The 23,044-nt window shown below is 40.5% G+C and overlaps 1 protein-coding gene across 6 annotated transcripts in view; it reads left to right on the top strand.

Annotated features, from left to right (window-relative positions):
- The window catches only part of SASH1 (SAM and SH3 domain containing 1), a 194,909-nt gene extending 172,120 nt beyond the window's left edge, over nucleotides 1-22,789 (top strand). For all 6 annotated transcript variants that reach the window (XM_076333888.1, XM_076333887.1, XM_076333889.1 and 3 more), the window contains 9 exons: nucleotides 1,361-1,504; nucleotides 3,671-3,806; nucleotides 4,836-5,005; nucleotides 6,127-6,336; nucleotides 7,070-7,220; nucleotides 9,433-9,546; nucleotides 15,943-17,081; nucleotides 17,649-17,780; nucleotides 18,954-22,789. In XM_076333888.1, the coding sequence (XP_076190003.1) occupies nucleotides 1,361-1,504; nucleotides 3,671-3,806; nucleotides 4,836-5,005; nucleotides 6,127-6,336; nucleotides 7,070-7,220; nucleotides 9,433-9,546; nucleotides 15,943-17,081; nucleotides 17,649-17,780; nucleotides 18,954-19,226 (2,469 nt within the window). In that variant the 3' untranslated portion in view covers nucleotides 19,227-22,789. The remainder of the gene's footprint in view (nucleotides 1-1,360; nucleotides 1,505-3,670; nucleotides 3,807-4,835; nucleotides 5,006-6,126; nucleotides 6,337-7,069; nucleotides 7,221-9,432; nucleotides 9,547-15,942; nucleotides 17,082-17,648; nucleotides 17,781-18,953) is intronic.
- Nucleotides 22,790-23,044: the final 255 nt, after the last annotated feature.

The raw sequence follows: 23,044 nt of genomic DNA, 5'->3' as shown, positions 1-23,044 counted from the left end.
AATAATGTATGCAGATCAAGGCTCTTTTCTTGAAAACATTGAAGTCCATGAAGCGGAAGGTTTTTTTCCAAAAAGATAAGGCAAAGAGCTGTCCTTAATTTCTGCTAAAAGACCAAAAGTTACCAAAGAAGCTGTAATCACAAAAAACTTGTAAAGGAGAAAATACAGAATTATCAGAAATTAAGTATCAACTGAATTTCAGAGACACTTTTTTGGGGAACATTAGTGAAGTAGCAAACATACATAAATTTAGAAAAAAAGATAAATCTTTTATGTAGAATGTACACTTATTTTAGGGTTTGTTGTCTTATGTACTTAAATTGTACTCAGAAGGATTATTGAACCAAGTCAGAGACCAAATTCAGTAGTCAACCTATTTGGCCAAACAGATTTTGGTCCTTTTTGCGTTGTGATTTTTGGTGCACCCTTGCCAATGGAGGGTGCTGGCAGTAGCTCTAATAGAGTTGTCTTGCTGTGGTTCCTGACATACTGTAGAACGAAAGTCCGTGTCTAACATGCTGCCTGGACAATCTGAATAAGGGCTGAGTCATACGAGTAAGTTTGGCAAAATGTCAACTGATCCATGTTAATTCTTTGTGTGTGCTTGTGGCATAAGTAAATGCTAGGTATCTTAAGCTGGTTTAGAAAAGGTTAAATGCATTCAAAGCAGCTGGCCTTTGTCATCCACTATATATGGACCAGCTAATTTAGTTTGGCAGTACCCTGTTGTGTCTCTTATGAATAGCTGTGCAAGTATAACCTTCTACCATGGTTGATGGATTTAGTACCTTTTTTTGTGGGTTTTTTTTTTATAAACAATCCACAGTAAAACCACGGAGACGGTCATCAAGAGAGGTTAACTGAATGCGTGTCTGAAAATAAAAAGTAAATTTGGGTAGCCAAATGTAGGTATCCATATATATATATATACACACACACACACGTATATATTTGGCTAGGATCTCAGAGGTACCTTTACTCCTGTTAAACTGTGTGTAGTATTGACCAACATGAGCCACAACTACTGTTGTATGTCCTGTCAGGAGGGCTTAGCCTGAAACTGTGGAGTTTTCTATCAGGTCAAATACTTACCTGAAACTCAAAGGGATAAAGGCATCCTAACAGACCCCAACACATCTACACACAGTACCTGCAGAAAAGGTTGCAAATCAGGCCTTAGGAGTAAGGTGCAGTGGACTGCTACACTGGTTTGCACAAGGTCTCAACAGTGAATTTAGAGCAGTAAACAGGACACCAAGGTGCCGTCCTGTGTCTGCCTGGATATGTCTGCAATGACTGCTGACTGAGGAAAAAAATGGTTCTTGTATTTTATAGGCTTAAACCCTGTTTTATTTTGCAGGGCAAAGAAGGAGACTTTGTTTATAAAGAAGTGATCAAATCACCCTCTGCCTCCCGTATATCTCTGGGCAAAAAGGTGAAGTCTGTAAAAGAAACCATGAAGAAAAGGATGTCTAAAAAATATAGCAGCTCTCTGTCTGAGCAGGTATGTAAGGTCTGCAATGGAATCCAGTTAATAGTGTAGAAGTGATAATCAATATCGACTCCCATGCTTCAAGGCATCTCTGAGGAAATTTCTAACAAGACTATGTGGTGTGGCTTATTCCTATGTTCTTAGAAAACCCCTCACTGTGAAATGGCTTCCTACAGATGCCAAAGCATGAAAATGCATTTTCAGATTTTCATTCAAGTTGCTCATCAGCAGAAGCCTGTGGTTGATGGCATTACACGTCTCGCTCTATATTTCCATTTCTTTATCTATCGTCATTATTTATTAAGGGAACCGGTCTGTGACACAGGGTCACAGTAATATATTTAATCTGCAATTTACACCTTAGTTTAAATTCCCAGCATAACTTCACATACACGGTTCCTCTCTGGTATTAGAGATCTTTTCTCCATCATACCTTGCCCTCTGCAGCAGCCCATTAAAACAGATGCACAATGTAGTCAGAAAGGGGCATCCCCCAGAAGATTTTCCTATTATTCTTTCATTACAGATTTCTATAGCTTATTCTTAAAGGCAAACCTGAAGTACATTAGTTGTAGATTAGGCTTTGAATTTCAGTGGCCTAGGAACAATTGCTGTCTTTTTCTCTTTTGGTATACTTTGGGTCCTTGCTTTGGTGGAGCGTCAGAAATTCTTCAGCGTTTGTTTAAATCCAGTCTCCCCACTTGAAACGTGTAAGTAATGGCTTAGAAAGCTGCCGGGAAAGCAGGGCGCTCTCTGGCTGACATCGCCCCCAAGTGGCCTCGTACTGGCCGCTGGATCGCCGGGGATGCTTGCAGCCACAGAGCAATGGAAGTGGGAAGGGAGTCACGCCCCACCAGATCTGCCTTTTGGTGCTAATGCAAAGCGTTACTGCCTGTAAAAGGAGCAATTCGTAAGATTCAAAATAACAACCCCAAACTGCAAAATCTGGAGACGGCATAGAGAGGCAGAAAAGTGACCAGTTTTATGCAATGCTTTGCAACATGAGAATCCCTTTCCTGTAGGACTGTTAGCCATACTTATTCATAACCAGGAGCAGTGCTGCAGTTATGGTTATTTAATTTAAATTTACAGTTAAAGCATTTTAAGGTCTAACATGATTTGATATTGCTAAGAACGTGCTTTGGTGTCTGACTGGCCTTACAGTGCCTCTCTGCAGTGTCTGCCAAAGAAAGGGATACTTTGAGAAATGGGTTTACAGTGAGTTAGCAATACTTCTGCTCTCTAGCTCTCTCCAAGATTGACTTGACCTCTGAAGTCATATGCTGGGATGACTTTTTTTCCTGGTGATTCTGCAGCATGCAAATAATAGCTTTCGTCTAAAAGTTTTATGACCACGCATCTCCACAAAAACTCTTCTTGTATGCAAGCTGCAGTTCTTTTGTTTTCAAACTTTTTGGCACAGTCCTTTTAGAATATTTGTACCTTTCTGGCATCATGACTCAAACTATGTGCCAGTATCTCTTTCTGCATTCAAAAAAACAAGCAAAAGCTGTTCTGGCCACAAATATCTGCTGCTTTGCTTTAACTGTGCTTCACAGAGGCTGACAGAATTTCAGTTTAGGAAAGACCCCTTTTGATTTCCTGTAATGCTTGACTGAGTGAAAAGAGAAATTGCCTCACCTATTGCACATGTAGCAATATCTTTATATTTATGCATTTATGTTTGTGAGTATTTATACTATGCACAGGCTGCATTTTCTGGTTAATTCTCTTTTTTTCTTCAAGGTAAATGAGCAAAGATAACAACGATTCACTGCAAAAAAAAATGTACATTGCTGTGTGTCTCACTTGCATTGTCTGATTTGTTTGTATTCATCTTTGTACAAAATTCTGATTCAGAAAGCTGAATTTGGCGTTAGCTGTTTTGCAAATACTGCTGGCAAAAATATCATGTGTCATTAAAACGTTTGAATTGGGAGTTTTGTGTAATGTTTCTTTGTACTTACAGTGCTTTTTCAGACTGGACTGTTTGCCCCTGTCCCTGCTATCATGCCTAATAAAGTGGGGTTTCTGCCACAGCTGAGTACCACGAAATAAGTAGATAAACATAGAAGATTTAGAGCAGGAAAACAGAATCTCTTTCCTTGGAGATGAACAAGCAGCTCGTGTCAGTGCCTATGTTCATTTACCAAATTGAAATGGTTCAATCCCTTTCAGGAGTCCAGCCCTGGGGTCATGCCGGGTTCTCCACAGTCACCGCCACCAGACACTGACTCCCTGGACAAACCCAAGCTGAAAGCCGGTGGCTCAGTAGAGAGCCTGAGGAGTTCCTTAAGCGGTCAGAGCTCAATGAGTAAGTTCGGTTGTAATTGCGTTGCTCCATTTCTGTGGCTTCAGGGAGCAGAGATCTCCACAGTAAGCAGAATCAGAGAAAGTCAAAGCAAAAGCAGTGGTTGAAAAGTAGAAAGGCTGATGGGTTAGTCATTAAGGGTTTACAAAGAACCGTAAGCTCTTTGGTGCAGAGACGATCTTTTTTGCTTTGTGTTTATACATAGCCCTGAAAAAGAAATCCTGCTTTTTGGTTGGGTCTGCTGGGTCCTGCTATTATAATATAAATGATTGGAGTGAGAATTACAGTCCTTGGCCAGTAGTAAACAGGCTCATCTTTACACTAGATTTCTCCTGGGCGCTCCTGATGGGCTTCCCACCGCCCCTCCAGAGAGACCTTGAGGTTCTCTCATTAACTAGTTAGAGGAGTATTATTTAAAACCTCTCTGGTTAAGATTGTCTCTGCAGAAAACAGAGTTTAAGTGAGACACAGATGGTGTGAACTTGCTTCTCTGTGGATTACTGACCAATAGAAACCAAGAACATATTGGGGGAAAAAAACTGAAGAGAAAGGTCCATTTTTAAATAACTGAAAGTGTGTTCTGAAAATCATCCAGTTTTGGGGGTTTTTTTGTTTGGGATTTTTTTTTTTTTGTAATATCAATATGAAGTGTTGCCATAAAACCAAATTTCTGGACATGAGGGGGATTCTGGAACCCTCATGCAGGATTCAGAGCTGATTTTCCTCACACCACTATGCTTTTTTGTAGGCAAAACTTCCTAGAAAGATGACATCTCCTGTGATGTACCATAGATGAGACACTAGTTAAACAGCTTCTCAGTTAAATATTGAGGAGCTGAATTTGGGAAAACAGGAGTGCGAAGTAGATTAGTTAACTCTCCCATCACGTGTATATAAGAAATAGCAGCATTTACAGACTTTTAACTTTGATTATCATGTTTTGTAGAAAGAAGACCCACCTTCTGTGTTGCCTCTGTTTCTGAACCTCCTTCACAAAGAGATTCTTTTTTGTGGACTATGTCTCTCATACAGGTGGTCAGACGGTGAGCACAACAGATTCCTCAACCAGCAACAGGGAGAGTGTGAAATCAGAAGATGGTGATGATGAAGAGCCTCCTTACAGAGGACCTTTTTGTGGAAGAGCCAGGGTTCACACTGATTTTACTCCAAGTCCTTATGATACAGACTCTCTGAAACTCAAGGTACCAGCTATATCTGTTTTTAAGGGGTCAAACATTTATTTTGGCAAAATTCTTAATTAAGAGTTCTTTGCAAGAACTACACAATTCTTAGTCTTTTAATGAGTTTACATGTGTTTTTTGAAGCCCTTTAACCTATCTTATTCTGTTACATTTGAGATTTGCTTGAATTATAGCAAAATGTTATAGGACATAAGTAAGTATTAGTATTTCTCCACATCCAGGGAAAGACACTTGCGTCTTTCATTTCTGGAAAAATAAAAATGTGCCACAAATTAATTTCCATTTTGCAAGGATTTTGTTTGAAAGATTGGAAAAATACTTTTGCGTCCCACAATGAATTAATCCATCAATGGAAAAATTTTCAAAATCCTCGGAAGAAGTGTGGATGCACCTACACATAGTGCCTCTTAAAGGCATTTCGGTTAATATAACTTGTTTTGAGCTAATATTGAATTACTTTGCTGATTGTTAGTTGTCACCCCCCCTTTAATTTTTCTGGATATCAGCTTTTATTATTTTTAGTTTCAATCAAATACAGCACAACTATCTCTTACATTCATTACTTAAAATTCCGAGGGCAGCTAATTCCTATTAAAGCAGATGTACGTAAGGTAATCTCTTTAAGGATACAAAAACAGTTGTGCGTCCACTTCTTTGTTACAGTCAGGAGCACATTAGGAAAAGCCACAGTGTTGCACGGTTCCTTCTGCATACGCCTCCTTTCCCCGCGAGATCTGATGTGAGATTGTGCCCATATACACTGATCATGTTCTTATTTGCACCAATTTCAGATAGTTGCACAGATTAGAGACATTTGTACGAAACAGCAGTGATGTACTACTGGGGTGTAAGCAGGTTTGTGAATCTGGACAGTTGGGGTCCATTCCGGGTTCTTTTGTTGACTTGCTTTGTGGTCTTAGGCATGTCACTTAATTCCCTTTTGTTCCATTTGTAAAACAAGTATAATCAGACATTTTTGCAAGAACTGTGGTTAACCTTTTGAAAACTAAAGAGTGTTGTCCATTCTGCATACGTGAAAATCTGAGAGAAAGTGGGTGTGTTTGCTTGAATATCCATCAGAAAGCATGTCTAAATGGCTTTCCTGCTTCTTTGGTCTGCAGAAGGGTGACATCATTGATATAATCAGCAAACCCCCCATGGGCACTTGGATGGGCCTGTTGAACAACAAAGTTGGCACTTTCAAGTTTATCTATGTGGATGTGTTAAATGAAGAGGAGGAGAAACCGAAGCGGCCCACCAGGAGACGCCGGAAAAGCAGACCACCCCAGCCCAAGTCAGTTGAGGATCTCTTGGATCGCATCAACTTAAAGGTCCAAATTCTCTCTTTCTGTTTACCCTTCAGTTTTGCTTGTGGGAAGGGGGCCACACCTTTGGAGTTGTCAGTTTTGAAAGCTGCACACCAGATTCATAATCCTAAGGATAGTGACACCACTTAGCAGAATCGGGTCTTAGCCGCAGAATGAAAATCACTGAGGCCAGGCAGAACTGCCTGTCAGGCTTGATGAAGTGCTGCAGGCTGCAGTTGTATGTGCTCGGAGACTGTAAATCATTGCATAGTATGGCTACTAGCTAACACACTTCAAAAGCAAGCAAAAAGTGTAAAATAACAATAGTTACCCTGCCTTTAAAGAGGAAGGTTTTTTCCACATTTCTGTTCAGAAGAGCTAGGGATAAACTGGTGCGGCTGTCATTCACCCTTTGTACTTCTCCCTTCATACAGAGCTGTGCCATATCGTGCGTCCAGGTAGCATGCTGCCCAGGCCATTTAATACAGTGCATTCCAAATACAAAAATATGTGCAGCATTCTAGTTCTGGCACAGCTACCTCCCTGAACTCTGAGCAATGTTTATACAAGCTATAATCCTATAATTTTGCTGTTATACAGTGGCTTGCATTTGCTAAACTAATGCTTTTTTTGCTGGTTGTGGAAATCTCTTCTAGTGTCTTTATTGCCAAAACAAGTTGAATAAATATGTTGTCTTACAGCTCTTCTTCTTTCTTTTTTTTTTTTCTTTTTTTCTTTTTTTTTCCCTTTTATGCAGGAGCACATGCCCACTTTTCTGTTCAATGGTTATGAAGATCTGGATACCTTTAAGCTTTTAGAAGAAGAAGATTTGGATGAACTGAACATCCGAGATCCTGAGCACAGAGCTGTTCTTCTCACAGCGGTGGAACTTCTACAGGAGTATGATAGTACGTGGGATGTTTGAGGTTTTCAGTTTTACTAGACCTCTGCCAGGAACTTTGTGAACCCCTTAAAGCAGAAAACTGGTTCCAGGATTTTGATCTTTTTTTTTCCTAATCTAGTTATTTTCAGGGTAATCCTGTGTAACAACATGCAAATTTTTGAGGAGTGACTTAAGACTTGCATTTGTTCTGCCAGATTTCTTTTCTTCATGTAAGCCCTGCTACCCAGCTTATTCAAGTGAAGTCAAGTGTACAACACATACCCTTTAGAATACTGATGTTCAGGAATAAATCCTGAGATAACCTACTCAAAATAAGAAGCTGAGGCATGGAGAATAGGAAAGAAGAAACTTCTAGACTAGAGGGAAGAGATTGAGGTTATCAAGGATAAGAAAAAGATCAAAGCCCAGAGGGCTGTGGAGAAGGGTAATGTGAATTAAACTTTCTCTTATTTTACCTGCACGTGCATATGATTCTTGGACTGTGAATTGCAGGATTGTACAGGTAGCTTCAGGCTGTACACATGACAAGACAGCAATTTTCAAAGGGAGAACATGTATCAGTCAAGTGCAAAGAGTGAAAGACAGTGACGCCACTATCTAGGGTGCAGCAGCGCAATTCTGTCTGTTGTACAGATGGTCTCAGATGGCCCGTTGTAAGTGGTTGCAAAGATGAGGGAAAGATGGCAGTCAAATTCGATGGTGTCTTTACCACGCAGGAGGAAGCGGGGCTGTACCATGCACACAGTAGTCATGGTAGGGTAGAATCATTTGAAAAGCAAGTGTAGCTTGAGACAGGAATTTAGATGCGCTCAATACCTAGTTGCAGCAACCTAAGACAGTACTGAATTTCCCCTTCATCCCTAAGTGTTTTCAGAAGTTTAGTACCCCACCGAGCAGAGTCAGTGGAATAGATTGTGTGAGGGTTTTCTCGGCTGTTTCTGTGCAAAAATCCTATGTTTTAGCTTAAACTGCCATAGCAGCAATTTAAACAGCTGCTTATTAAGTGGGCAGTGCTTAATTCTGTTATAGAGACATGTGTGGTTAGTATCTCTAGACAGTGCTGTGTGGCCTGAGCTTTCACTGACATGTAGCTTTCTTGTTCATTTCATTTCATTTCCCAAAGAGGCATCCACATTTTCTCCGCCCTCCTCTACCCCCAATAAAACTACAGTTGCAGATTTAGATTCTTTTCACTTGTATTAGAGTAGCTTTTCGTCACCTAATATGAGCTTCTCTTCATTATTTGTGGACCTATTTAGAATGCTCACTTCCCTGAAGTAACAATTTTTTTTAGGGCCCTTCAATTTTGGTTTGAAAACTTGAAGAACTACGTGATGTGGTGGTTGGAAAGTATAAATTCCAGCTCCAAGTCAGGGTGATGAGGAGAAAGAGAAGTGGGGACCAGACAGCTGGAACCTGGGAGGGGCAGCAGCACTTAGTTCCACCCCGTAATTACCTTTCCTGTGCTGGGAATAGGAATTGGAATAGCCATTTCTGACATTTTATTGCAGGGGAAAAAAAACACAGCATAAACTGTATCCTTGCATCATGAAGGTGGTTTTCTATATCTTCAGCTCCGGATTTCGTTTCTTTACAAAATATGAATTCTGACCAAGCATTCTGGGTAAATTCCTGGAATCCAGCCTGTGCAGCCTGGATGGACCACACTTGAGTGTTGGCTCTTTGCACAGACCAAGGAAGAAAGGAATTTTTACCACTAGTCTCTCCCTTGTCCCTTCCCCCTTCATTAGGGGACAGTATCTAACTTTGCCAGATCCACTCCTGATCCTTCCTCGTTGTCTCTTCTGGAAAGTAGGTCAGGGTTAGGATTTTATTCTTTTCAGTGCTTTTTGCTTTTGTTTTGGGTGATGGGGGTTTTTTAAGTCTTGGAAAGAATTTTGACACCATCATTTTAAATAAATCTCCATGGTTGTAAGTTGCAGGACTTGGCCCCAAGGCAGCTGAGGTGCACAGGCGATCCATTCTGCTTTTGTTATGTACCACACTGCTCCCTCACACTCATGCTGAGGTTGTTGCTTAATCCTTTACCAAATGGGATGAATGTTTCCAACGTTTGTGATGGATGTTCCTAATGCTCACTCTTTTCTAAAACAGTGATCTGATACAATTAATACAACAGGGAAGATAATGGTGTTGGAAATGGAAGGTTGAGAAGTTCAGCCGGATTTTCTGTTTGCCTGTTTTTCATCCTCTAGGTAACAGCGACCAGTCAGGATCTCAGGAGAAACTTCTCATTGAAGGCCAAGGCCTAACCGGATGCTCTCCTCGGGATTCTGGCTGCTATGAAAGCAGTGAAAACCTGGAGAATGGTAATGGTGACAGCGATGAGCCTTATAATCCCTGCAGCCTTTTTTCAGTAGATAATTTCATATACTCTGCTCCTGTTCCTAGCTAACACAAGCTACTTCATACTTGACTTTCTCCTTTGCTCTGACTGCCTCTTTCCCTCTTGGCTTGAGCCACTGGTTTTCATTGCTACTGTTTCTAATTTATTTATTTGCATTGGTAGGAAACAGAACACATTTCACAAATCATCTTTCTTTCGTGATCCTAAGGCAACAGGCACTCTCACTGCCATTCCCTGCCTTCTCCGCTCCCTGTCATATTCTTGTGCGACCATGCCTCGTGAGGCTTACACTCTGACAGACCATGCCAGTGCTCTAAGGGACCACTGGCAATGGAGAAGTCACTGAACTCCACTGAGATTAGGAGGATTTCTTCTAAATTCATACAAAAACTGTTTAGAAAATATGTTCTCTGTTTTAGGCCATATTTTTGTGTTTGCTTAGGTTGCATGTTGCAGTCTCCTCTGATCAGAAGCCAACTGCAGAGATTTAGGACTTTTTGGTGTATGAACACTAGCAAGTTAAATTAATTGAGAAGTTGGCAAGGAAATAAGCTATGAAAAAAAAAATGCTTATGATATCAATTCCCATTACCTTGTCTTGCATCAGTGAAAGGTGATGCACTGAAGAATTACCAAGACAGACGATAATGGAGGTTACTCTCTCTGTTCTGAAGAAATCAGGTGGTTGTGCTGATTGAGCATGCTTTACTTGAGGGATGGTGTAAACTTGTCATTAGGGATGAAATATTAAAATAGATTAAATTGGTTTGAGTTTGGCATTACCGCTCCAAGCATTTGAGCCCTGGCTTGGCCTCAGGCTGCCTGGTTTCATCGCTAACACCCAGCGTAAACAGGATGCCAAGAACAGAATAAATAAAGATACTGTACGCCCCTTGTAGTGACCGTTTTTCCAATTTAAAATATGAGCTAAAGATCTTTTTCTTAGTTTGTGCATTTTCTGTCAGTCTGCCACTCAGAAATAACCATTTATTGAAGAAAATTGCAATTTGCTTTGAAGCTGAATGCCTGAAATCGACAATGTATTAAATTCCTGAAAGCAGAGACAATTTTTTTCTTGAATATGAATCCCCATACAGTAGGCATGCTGGAATATAGTCATAGCTAAATATATGGCATATGTGACAATTTTCTTCCCTTTTTATCTCTAAGTGCCATTGTAATGATAGCTGTAGCACTAAAGTTAAATTGCTGCCTGTACATTTTCCTTATTTTAACAATATAAGAGAATCTTGAGAAAGCAATTGTCATTGCTTGTCTGCTTAGACACTTACTATTACATTTAAACTAATATTTCTATCTGAGTTTTGCAGAATGTGAAATACCACTGATGATTTTTATATTGCTTTTCATGTGTAGCTTGCTGCATTTCTGCATCATTTTTGCTCACAAATGCATTTAGTACTTGTTTTGAAAACCATTATGAAAAGAACATTTGGTATGGGATTCATTCAGAGATTTTGTCAAGGCTGGTTAATCTGAAATGTGCTCCACCTTCTTTGCAAAGTTCATGGATCATAGTTGTTTATATGCATATTGTTTTCAAAATACATTGGATTCTCATCTGTCAAAATAAGGATAATCATTTGTCTAGTATAAACATCATAATGTGCAGATCGGCAATAATAAACCGCACTTCAAAAAGGGGAAATGCATTCTGAGAAGAAATTTGTCTTCAGATTTTCTGGGGAAAGGTTATAGATAATATTTTGATGACTAGTATAGTGTCCTGTTTTGGGCTGATTTTGGACCTTTTGGCATCAGTTCAAGATTTCAGAGCTGCTCTTGCATTTTGGCTAGAAAATGGTTTGCTATGTACTATGGCAGTGGTACAGATGTATCTTTTTCAGGTACTTCTCTGGGTCCCACTGCAGAAATATTTGGGTATTCTCATAGGTATCCACAGTGTACTTACAGCAGCATTGTGATTTTATTCTAATTTACAGAGAGCAAGGAACATACAGTTTGTGACCTATTCAGTGTTAGACAGGAAGAACATAAGAGCAGAAAGCAACCATTCATGATCAGACCATTAGTCCGTATAGTCCAGTCCTTGGTTTGAAACAAGGCAGAGAGAGCAAGCTCTCCTTTAGACTTCTGACAACAGTGCAGTTATTGGCCATGTTTTGCGGGCAAGCGTCGTCTGTCTGAGACGCATTTGGAAACCGTATTGGAAGTCTAGTTCTCACAGGACTGGCCAAAAGCAGATAGCTAGAGAACAGTATAGGAACAGAGCAAGCGTATTTGGTGCTTCCCAGGGAACTCTTGGGGAATTAATCATTTAAGGACTTAAGGGCTTCGAAAATTGGGTACTGTTTCCTGGCATTCATCCGTTTTCCTGAAACTGTTTCTCTTTATGAACATCCCTGGTCTTCCTTACAACCTCCATACCTAACAGTGTGTGTGTGTAGACCTCTGTCATACTTCTTCCCAAGTCATCTTTTTTCTAGTCTGAGAAGGCCTGTTAATTATTCCTTATAGGTCATTTATGTCCCTGATCATGCCTGGCTTCTTTGAACCTTTTCTTGTTGTGCTGTATAGCCTTTTTAAGGAGAGAGGGGATGAGAAGAGATCAGAATTGCACATGCAATGCGCAGAGCTGAAGAGGCAGACAAAACCATGGCTTTATCAGGTGGGATAAGGGTGTTCTCTGATTTGTTCAGAAACTGAGGCCCAGTTTTCCATAGTACCAAGTGGGCATCCTAAGCATTTAAGCATTGAGTGCTAATTAGTCAGAAAAGGAGGCAACAGAACAGGTGGCCACATTGCCATTTCTACTAGTAGTGTGCATTTCTACTAGTTTGTAATCATTTAAAAAAGCGATGAGGTTAGGATTGTCTACCATGCCATCGTCTTTGTTGTGTTAACAGAGCTGTTTGAAATACACGCAAAATATAGCCACAGAAGACAAGGCCAAAATGAAGTTAATAAAATTCGGGATCTGGACAGGCCACTGAATGCATTCTGTGTCTGATTTGGAGTACTTAAATTTCTGAGGGCGATCTTCCATACAGAAAAAAGTACTAAGAGAAACACTGAAAATTTGTTCCTGTAGCTCTGGTACGTCTGGAAATACTCCCCAAGATAACCTCCTTTCTTCTGAGGCAGATGAAGACAGAGAATTGGGAAGTTCCTTCTCTATTCTAATAACAAGAAATACCATGAGGGGTGGACGGTGCTTTGTCTAACAAAAACTGCACCACAACATGAAACGCAAGAGTTGAAGTATACCTGTAGCTTGAACTGAACCTGCAAACAATATAAACTTTCCATTCATTTTGTGTAAGGACCACCTTTGTTACCTTAGTTTTCACCCAGACACCTGTGTCCTTCTGCACCCATTTAGATCAGAAATGCTACTGTGGTTGACAGCACTATGAAAGGCATTAGACTGCTTAAGCGTACCAGGGAATTGTAAGACTGAATTATTATCAAAAATGCTAACATTAAAAACGTGTTTTAAACCTTACTAGCTATACACTTTAACCCTTGTAGGTTTTTTTCAGTTTTTTTCTGAGATAGGGAGGGAATGTTGCATTTGTCGACATTGTTTATATAGCTCTCCACTTTATGAAAACAACTTGAAAACGTATTTAAAAGTCTAATTTCAGGAAATATTACCTTCCTTTCTTAATGTCTCAGAAGCGTAATGAAATTACACCTGGCAGTCAGGAGGAGGGAAGGAATAGCTAGAGAAATCACAGCTGCCCTCCTGCTATTGCTCTTGACTTGAATCTATGTAAGAGAAATTACATTCTGAACCCCTGTCCTTTGTACAAAACAGTAGCATTGAACCCAGCACTTTTTTTAAACCGTTTTGAAGCAGAGAGCTTAAAGATTGCATGTTCAGTTATATATTTATAAAGAAAATGTTTTGAACTTCCTTCCATTCTCTCCGCCTTTGTATTTTTATGCAAAACAGGGCTGGAATGAACTAAAGATTTGATTTTACTTTCCCAAAACTTTTCTCCCCTTGTTTTTCTTGGGTTTTTTTTTCTTCTTTGTTTTCCTATTCCCCCTTTCTTCTTTTTTCCATTCCCAGGCTACTGGCTTTACACAGACATATCCCATTGCTAAAGAAATGAAATGTCGCTTACTAGATACCCTTATGGCCTCAGTAAGAGCTTATATTGCACAGTAGTAGCATTTCTCCCAACTTTTCTTTCAGTGTTGAGGTTCCTGAGTGTGCTTTCCTAAAACCAGTATAACTCCTGATCAGTATTTCAGATTGAAAAGAAGGTACATGGATTTTGTTATGTGAGCTGTGACAGCAAGCACCAGACAATATGGCGAATTACTGCACAAGTCAGGCATGTACTAGCAAATATGAATAATGAAAAGAGAAGACTCCGTTCCATACTCATTACATATTGATGTTAGTGCCTGAAGGCACTAAAAAATGAATGTAATGTTTCTTACATGTCTTTTTGATGTGGTTGTAAGTTATTTTCAGAACGCGGTGGCCTAGCTCCGTGGAAAGGTGCAGGCAGAGAAGTTTTTCTGCTACTTCTCTGAGCTATCTGAACTCAAGGTAGTAGCAAGGGAGCCAACTTAATGTGTGATGTGTCTTTATTAGCATTTTGGGGAAATGGTAGTATTTAGCTTGAGTTGAACTGTGAACCATACAGCTTCTGAGAAAGCAGTTCCTGTATGCTTGCAGTCATCCTTGTAGGTGCACCTTGATTTTAGATAGAATAACCTTGCTGGCATAACAGTAAATGCAGCCAGCTTTTGTTGAGGGGAGTGTTTTCCTTATTTCTCTTTAAATGTAACCTCCATTTTCTTTGCTAGTTTTCTGGATACTTTGTTTTTTAAACTCCTTGAGCAGACAAAGCGGCAAGACAAAGAGAGAAAGCAAGCTATTTCTCTTTTAGGTTAAACTGGTTCTTTCATTCATATTCAAAACGAGCAGTGTCTATTATTCAAAAGCCAAGCATTGAGCTTCTTTCAGGATAAAGCTTTGAAGGCAAGCTGTATGAGAAGAAAGCATCCATTGCTTAAAAGTACACCAGATTAATTTAGTTCCGATGAAGTTAGCAAAACTTCTCAGATCTCTAAAAGTAACTGGTCCTTTAGTTGGCAGCTATTGATTGCCTGTTATTACAGATTTGATACCATTTAGTCAAACCTGTTGTTTTGGGTTTTTTGGTTTGTTTTGGGTTTTTTTTCTATTGGAAAGAGACATTTCAAGCTTTATCTCTCTATCCTGATTTTAGAAAGTGTACTATACGTGGGGAAAAGTATCCCTGTCACCCAGAAAACAGTAACTGTTCAGGATGTGCTGTCATTCTGGGAGGTCACCTGCTTTGAGACAAATTTGCTGCTGTCTTGCTAAAAAGAAAATAAAAATCTATGCAGTGTTTGAGAAATGACCTTGTATTTCATACTATAATGAATACTCTAATGAGCTCAGTCCCTTTGACCGGAATTTTTCTGTCAAGCAGATTTGATGGACTTCACTGTTTAAAATCAGTGGCGCATACCTCATAAAAATATAAAGTAAAGCTTACAAAGAACATGTGGTTCATATTGATCCATGTCATCTCGTCTTCAGTGGTTATAATAAAACACCACATCTCTAATACCTTCTACTTCAATAAAATACTATGACATGAGAATAACACTAAGGTTAGTCATACTTGAAACTCCCTTTTGAAACACTTCTCCATTTCATAGTATAAGACCTTTTTCCATAAAACACTGCTGTCCCTAAAAGTAACTTTACAAGGGGACTGGTGCAACACCAGACTTCCAGCGCTTTTTTGCTGTCTGGTTTGCCATTGCAAATGGTTTGCTGCTCATTTAAAAGATGAAATAACACTATTGGCACATTTTGTAATTAAAATGAATAAACAGGATCTTTTTTTTAAAAAAAAGCTTTCCTGAGCAATCTAATAAACTTCATTAGAAGGTGAATGTAATTATTGATATCCTAAACAAATTAGAAAAGTAGAAAAAAATGGTAGGCCTTTTGAGTTATTTCTGTGTGGGGTCAAACCAGTTCATATAATGGGTACAGGGTATCAGTTCTAACTGTAGGATATTTCTACACTGAAAAAGGTTTACATGAGCTAAACCGCAAATCTCTGCAAATTGGGGAGTAGGAATGATATTAAGTATTTTAAATGTATTTTCCTTATATGGTTACATTTACCAGTTCTTCAGTAATAAAGCTGAAGCTTACAAATTCATATGCTTAAAATGGCACTGAGTTCTTGTACATTTAGAGTTAAAAAAAGAGCAAATCATTTTGTTTCAAAGGCATTTAGAAGTGATCCATTATTTACACTGCAGATTTTTACTTTTTTTTAATGGAGAATTGTGATTTATTTGCTTCTAGGTAAAACTCGAAGGACGTGTCTTCTGCCCTCAAAATCAGCAAGTGAGCATAGCTTTAAGGACTTCAGCAGAAACCAGCTATCAAATTATCCTACGCTTCCACTGACCAAGTCTATAGAAACTCTACAGCAAGGGGAAAAAGAAGGCCGGCTGAGTTGTACGCATCGTGCTCTCAAGAGCTCTGTCAAACCTCCAGCAGTTACGGGTCTGAAGAAGAACCGTAGAAGTTTACCGGTTGCCGTCTGTCGAAGCTATGAAACTCTGGATGGCCCCCAGGGTGTAGATATGTGGCCAAGATCTCACTCGCTGGATGATCTCCAGGGAGAATCCAATACTAACCTACAGGACGCTAGCAAGAAAGTAGGTTCTTTTCCTCAGGATTCACTGGATGTAGCAAAAAAGGCAACTGGCTCTGCCCTGCCGCCTCAGTCTTATGGAGGCAGCTGTATGGTAGATGACTTGATGCCTAAGCAGGGTAAAGGAGCTGCTAGTTCTCAGAAGGGAAGAGCTAAGGAATTGGACTGCTCTGTAATGGAAACTGCAGGTGGAAAGCCTGCTCCGTTCCCCCTGAAAAACTGTGAAGCTCAGCCTGCCTTAGTGACACATCTTGCAACAAGGACGCCTCTGGAAATACAAAGTAAAGGCTTTCATGACCTTGCACGGGCTGATTATGCTCCAGTCCTCAAGGGAGGTCTAGAAGCTGAGCAAAAAGGCACAAATGAGGCAAGAATGCAACCAAAAAATCCTTCTCAGCCACCACCTGTCCCTGCCAAAAAATGCCGAGAACGCCTTTCTAATGGATTATATCATCTTCCCATGACCGCAAGTGGGAACCACTCAAGTCTAGAAGCACCGTGTTTGCCAGTAAAAAAGACCAGCTCATCCACCCCCATTGATTGTCACGGAGTACCTGTCCATAGGACATCTTCTGAACAGGAGCCCAGTACCCCTCCTAGCTCACTGCCACCCTGGCTGTCGGAGCTCCCAGAGACTGCTAGTGTTCAGCAGCACGTGATAAAGCTAGGCCCTGCTTCAGCAAGGAAAGTCTCTTGTAGCAGGGGAATGGATCTGGAAATGGTAATAGAAAACAAGTTGCAGTCTGAAGACATTGATCTTACTGAAGAACCATACTCTGACAAGGTAAGTGGAGGACATTGCTCCAACGTTTTTATTCTGCTAGCATTCCAAGGCACAGCCTTTCATTTATTGTATCTGTTGTATTTTTGTAAGTAACCAGCCTCGATAAATCATTGGGACATTAGACGTTCCGTAACTATGTTTGTCTTTACTATCAGGCCTTACGCCTAAAGTAATTCTTGTGTTGTGGGGGGACTGAGAAATTCCAGACTTATTCTGAACCTTCATCTTTTCAGGCCACTAGTACCTTGGTGGCGCTGGGCATGGAAATGGCTCTTTCTCTGGTAGTGTGGGGAAGTAGAACTGAAAAAGGAAGTCACGATTAGATTTTATGCTTCCAAGAAAATCTGAATTGATAGCATAGTGATTAGGACGTGTTTTGGGGACGGAAGGAGTCCTAAGGTCTAGGCCTTCCTTTAGGTGTTGCTTTTTCAGTTTTCATGGAATCTCGAGGAAAGCTGCTTCTTGCTCCCATCCTGCACTTCTCTTTATGTTTGCATTGATTGGTATTGTATTGATACACTTCTTTCATCTGTCCTCTCTCCTTTGTGTCTGGCTGGGAACATTCAGCACGGTCGCTGTGGCATTCCTGAGGCTTTGGTACAGAGGTACTCTGAAGACTTAGACCAGCCTGAAAAGGATGTTGCCACAAACATGGACCAAATCCGGGTAAAGCAGCTGAGGAAGCAGCATCGCATGGCGGTGAGTATTTCCATAAACCCAGTTTTCTTGTTTATGAGCAGACTTTCAAAAAGGACTGACTACTAGTAAAGGGAGATACCTGCGAAGTCCTGGTACAAAAGTGCTCCCTGTGTGTGGGGATTAACGGCACGGACTCTGGCAGGCAGCAACCAAAGACCTTTATTGCTCTTTGTTAGTGTTCTTTATAGCAAACAGAGGTGTTCACGCGACATCTGCAGCTTGCAGATAGGTTATAGCCTTGTGTTCACGTGCATCTATGCTCTAGCGGATTGGCTGTTTCTTCCTGATCATGCGACATGCCTTCATGGCCTTTATCTTGTTTATTCCTTTTCAGTAGCTCATTCCTTCCTCCTTTATCTTCTGCTTACGTGCCTTCTCGTGCCTCAAGGGTACAGTGCTTGCTCATCAAAATCAAACTCAGTAATGTCCGTCGTTAAAGTTCCCATCCCCACACCTGTGTTCACCCAGCAGGTCCAACATAGGTAGGGGTACTACAGGGGCGGGAGGTACCTCCCCCATCCCAAAGGAGGACAGTTAGCAGTTGAAAGGAGAGCAGATAGCCCTCTCTCTTGACTGAATAATAGTCTTGAAAGTCTAAGCAGACTGCAAGCAGTGGTAACAGAGACTTGCTCCCTGCGGGTGGCATGTATTAACCTCTTCTGTATTGAAGTCTGAAAGGTTTTACGCTCCTTTTTCATTTCTTAAACTATACTATTGTCCACTCCTCCTTAGCAAAACCAGGAGGGGGAAACCATCAAAAGCTTTCCTGGCTTTTTATAAGAGAACTTGGTCTGTCTGAGGAGGTAATAGACAAAATTGGTATTCTCTTGCCTTACTGAGAAATTAAATGGATCACCCTGGAAAGTCTTGTCACGAGGTGTTTTTTACTATCTCAGACTAATTCAGAAGGTCACATGACTGTTGCCCAAGCAGCTGGATACTGCCCACTGCATCTGGACTGCCAAAATTGTTGCTGCTGCTCCTGTGCCAAGTGATCTTAGCCTTTCAACCCACACCACTCTCATACTGACAAATGTGTCATGAGAGAAGTTGAAACATCTGTTATGAAATTCTATCAGTTTGGAAGAAAAAACAAAAGAAGACTTGCTGTAAAACAAGCAGTTATGTTTAACATTAAGGGTTGTTTTCTTGGTTTTTTTCTTTACTGCCCAGATTCCAAGTGGAGGGCTCACTGAAATTTGCCGAAAACCTGTATCCCCAGGACTTATCACCTCTGTATCTGACTGGCTGATTTCCATTGGTCTACCTATGTATTCCAGCCTGCTCACAGAAGCAGGATTCAACACACTGAGCAAAGTGCCTTCTCTGTCACAAACTTGCCTTCAAGAAGCTGGCATCACAGAGGAAAGGCACATAAGCAAGCTCCTGGCAGCGGCAAGACTCTTCAAACCTCTTGATCCAGAGGCAATTGAACATGGTCCATAGTGTGGCACTGCCTGGTCAAGAATCCACTGCTTCTTCCTGCACCAATATTGCTCTAATTACTTCACGTAGCTAAAGGGATCAAGGAGGTGGCTCCCAAGGACAGGCAGATATCTTCTTCAAAGGATATGAAATGTTTCTATTGCTGTCTTTGGCAACTGAAGGAGAAGAGAAGCAACCACCAGGTAACATAGATGTGGTACTTCCCTCCCCCCTCACTCACCTGTAAAGTATTCTTATTTCATAAAGTGCACAGGGTTGGCCTGAGAATCAGACAGCTTCACAGAATTAAGGGTCCCTTGCACATTTTCCTCAAGTTTGTGAAAGTAATACTAGTAATAGGCCCTGTTTCTATGGAGAGCTCCTTAGGTTGGGCGTCTGCTCTACATCTAGGTCGCAGGTACCTGGAGTCAGTCCTAAATACCAGGTACAAGCCAAGGTGCAAATTCCAGCAGAAGCTGTTTGGCAAATGCCTTTTGTTTATTTTAGCAGTCTAGAGCTAAACACAAACCCCCTGGTCATCTTCGCTGTTGCTTGGTATAGGTCCCAATACGCCACAAAGCCTTTAGCTAGGCCAAAGTTAATGGACTGGAATTAGTTTTCAGTATGGTCCATCTCTGTCACTCCAATGCAACTAACCCGCGGAGAGTCAGAAAGCTTCTTTTTATTTGTACAGAGCTGAGGTCATTTTTATAACTGCTTTCTAGCAATCAGCTTTTTATTTGCCTTAAAATAAGCTTTTAAGCAGTTACCTAGTGTTCACTTACCTGTGTTCATGTTTCCCAAGCCTTGTTTCAACCTGTCACCCTTAAGCTGCACTTAGGGTGATTGCCAGCTGAAGTAGCTTCTATAAAATGCCTCATCATAACACCTTCTGTGTTGTAGAGATGCTTTTACAAATGCAGGGTTATGCTAGGTTTCGGTTGTCAGGCTAACTTCTTGTTCACTACAGTCTGCATTTACTGTTGTTACTAAACTGTTCCAAGATATACTGCCTTGTATATATGTAACTGCTTTTCATTTTAATCGTATTCTGTGTACTGTGTTATATTGTCAATCATTATGCTGCAGCTTTGACTTGGTATCCTGACCATATCGATTCCAAACAGTGGGTTTCTGCAAATGAAAAATCACTTGTGGGAGATAAAATGCATCAACAAAGCAAATTGTGTTCCATAGAAATCATCAGATCCGGTAACTCCATTGCATGGATGAAAAAAATCCTATATAGTCTCATGAATTGCACTGTGATTTTACAGCAGTTGACAGCCCTCATGACTGTGTGTTAATGTTACCTCTCACTGGAGGAGAGCATTGTTCTGGCACATGTGGTGATGTAATGATATTTTTCTGCCTAAATCCATGTAAAACGTTCCATTCGCGTATGTGGCTAATGACAGATTTTATTTTTCTATATGGGTACACATTTTATATACCAAATACAGATTATCATGAACAGCACATAACTAGTTTTTTCTTCGGGGTCTATATATGGTGTGTCCTTCAGCTTCTTGTAGCACAGACGCTCCATGGAAGACAGAGCAAGCTTACTCTGGCAGGTAAAGGGAGACAGTATAGAAATGTGGGCACAGGCCAGGACGTGTGGCTGTTTCCAATATCAGTTCTGGCATCAACTTACTGTAAAAAACCAGACAAGGCACTTCACTATTTGGTGCCTCAGTTAGCCCAGCCTCATACTGAGCTAACGACACTTTTCCTGATAAAATGCTCTCAGATTGATGAATGAGAAATTGCGGTTACTCCGTGATTCCTTACTACATACGGTCCTTTCACGGTCGTGTTTTAAGTCAGTTGAACTATGCATTTTACTACAGATGATAATTAATTTGGCTCCTGGTAGAATTGATAGGTGTCAGGTTTACTTTCCTCGTTTCATGTTTCACCACTGTCTACTGCACACCATCATGTGAAGGCAACTAATTCACTGATGTAACTTGAAATTGTTCTCAAGCAAAGCTCCTCCGGATCTGTTTCTGTAATGGTCTCCTTGGTGTGTGGATAATCAGCATGTTCTAATATGACAGCATCAAGAAACATACAGCGTAGGTGTTTTGCACAGCTGGTGAAAATCTAAAAAAAGAAAAAAAATGTAAAAAAGAAAAAATTAAGTGTGTTTTTAATGAAGATGATTTGCGTGTTGTTCCTCTCTGAGGCTTACATGGCGACTATCAGTAAGCAGGAGACGGAAAGAGTATTGAGACTTCCTGGGGTTGCTGGCAGGGGCCAGAACTGAGTAGAAGTAAGTAGACAGCAGATACATTGGAGCAAGGGAAAAGTCCAAGCTGGCTATATGCCATAAAAAAGGAAACAAATTTCCTCGTGTTGCAGGGAAGGCAAGTCACATAATAAAGCTCTCCCGTATTAATTACTTTCCCCTCTTTTAATAACAGAAGGAGAATTACGGGAATAAGCTGAACCTGTGTGCCAAACGCTCTTTGTAAATCCATGATTTTTAAATGATTACGTAGCCCAGGGAAACCAAATCACACCCATCAGGACTAGAGTGAGCAGTCTGAGATTTGTGAGTTTTAATAGTTGCTTTCTTTTTCTTTTTAAGACTGTGCTCTGTGGTCTTACTTGAATTACAATTTTAGTTTCTATTTTAATCTAAAAAAGCCTTAAGCTTCTCAGTGTTTGAGCTTCCCTGCTGTGGTTTCAGTGACCCGTGGCGTTCCCCGAGCAGGTGAGGCGGTGCGGTATGAGAGCCATACCCTCTTACATTTCCTCGCAACCGTTCAGCGCTCTAAGCAGAAGTTCACTCGTTGACTCTTGGGAAGCACGAAAGAAACCTGCTGCTGGAATCCTAATCTGCTCTGCTCAGGCTAACGATGTTAAGTATCTATCCATTGTACCGTTGTAACTCAAACAGCTATTTAACAATAGAAGCAGCAAGCCCAAAATATTACCAAACGCCATCATAACCGTAAGCTTCGATCGATAACCCTGTGTTACTACCCAGGTGGCAATGACGCCCGTAGTTCCCTGTGCTCTCTTGTGAGCCTGGCTTTGGATGCAAACTGGGAGCATGATCAGAAGCATTAAACATTGCGTTGTTCAAACAGGTCATCATCTCTAAGAGCAGCAATAGTGGTCGATTCACCAAGTCACAGCTGTGCAGTTGTACTGTATTATTTTTAGAATAAATAATACTTTTGGTCCAAGATACTTTTATCTTTAATTGACACCCTCTGGGGAATCAAAACTGTCAAGCAAGTTATGTAACAACTAACAAAGTTGCACTTTCTGTATATGAAATCAATATTTAAATAACTTATTTTTCTCCATTTGCTGTTCTTAAATGATGTAAGTAGCTGTAATATACCAGTACTCAGTATGTCCCGCAGTTTGCTTCAACCCAAGAAAGCTGTGTATTGTAAAGAAAAAAAAAGAAAAAACAAAATATGAATGTGTAAAGATTATTGTGCTGTTTCATTTAGCAAAAAAAATGGTTGACAAAAGGGTTTTCCTGTGTATCAAAACTTGTCTATAATTATATGTCATACTGTTCATAGATAAAAAGTAAATAAATTTCCTTGGTCTCTCTCTTTTTTTGGTTGTTTTTAATTTAGCTAACGGATCTTCTATTTACTGGCCTGGTAGCAGTGTCCAGCTATTTAATTTCTTTGCTTGTATCCCAGGACCTCTCCCCCCAGCTTACCAAGCCTGTAGTTCCTCACCTTGTAAGCACTCGCAACACATACCTACAGCAGGAGAAAAAGGTTAAAAAAAAAAAATAATTAAAAGCCCTGATAATCCATGCCTAGAAGCAGCCCTCAAAATGCGATTGCGTGGGATGTGGA

The sequence above is a fragment of the Aptenodytes patagonicus genome, chromosome 3, assembly GCF_965638725.1.
Source record: "Aptenodytes patagonicus chromosome 3, bAptPat1.pri.cur, whole genome shotgun sequence".
NCBI lineage: Eukaryota > Metazoa > Chordata > Aves > Sphenisciformes > Spheniscidae > Aptenodytes > Aptenodytes patagonicus.
The sequence above is the reverse complement of the archived record's forward strand: the minus strand, read 5'-3'. Positions and strand labels throughout refer to the sequence as shown.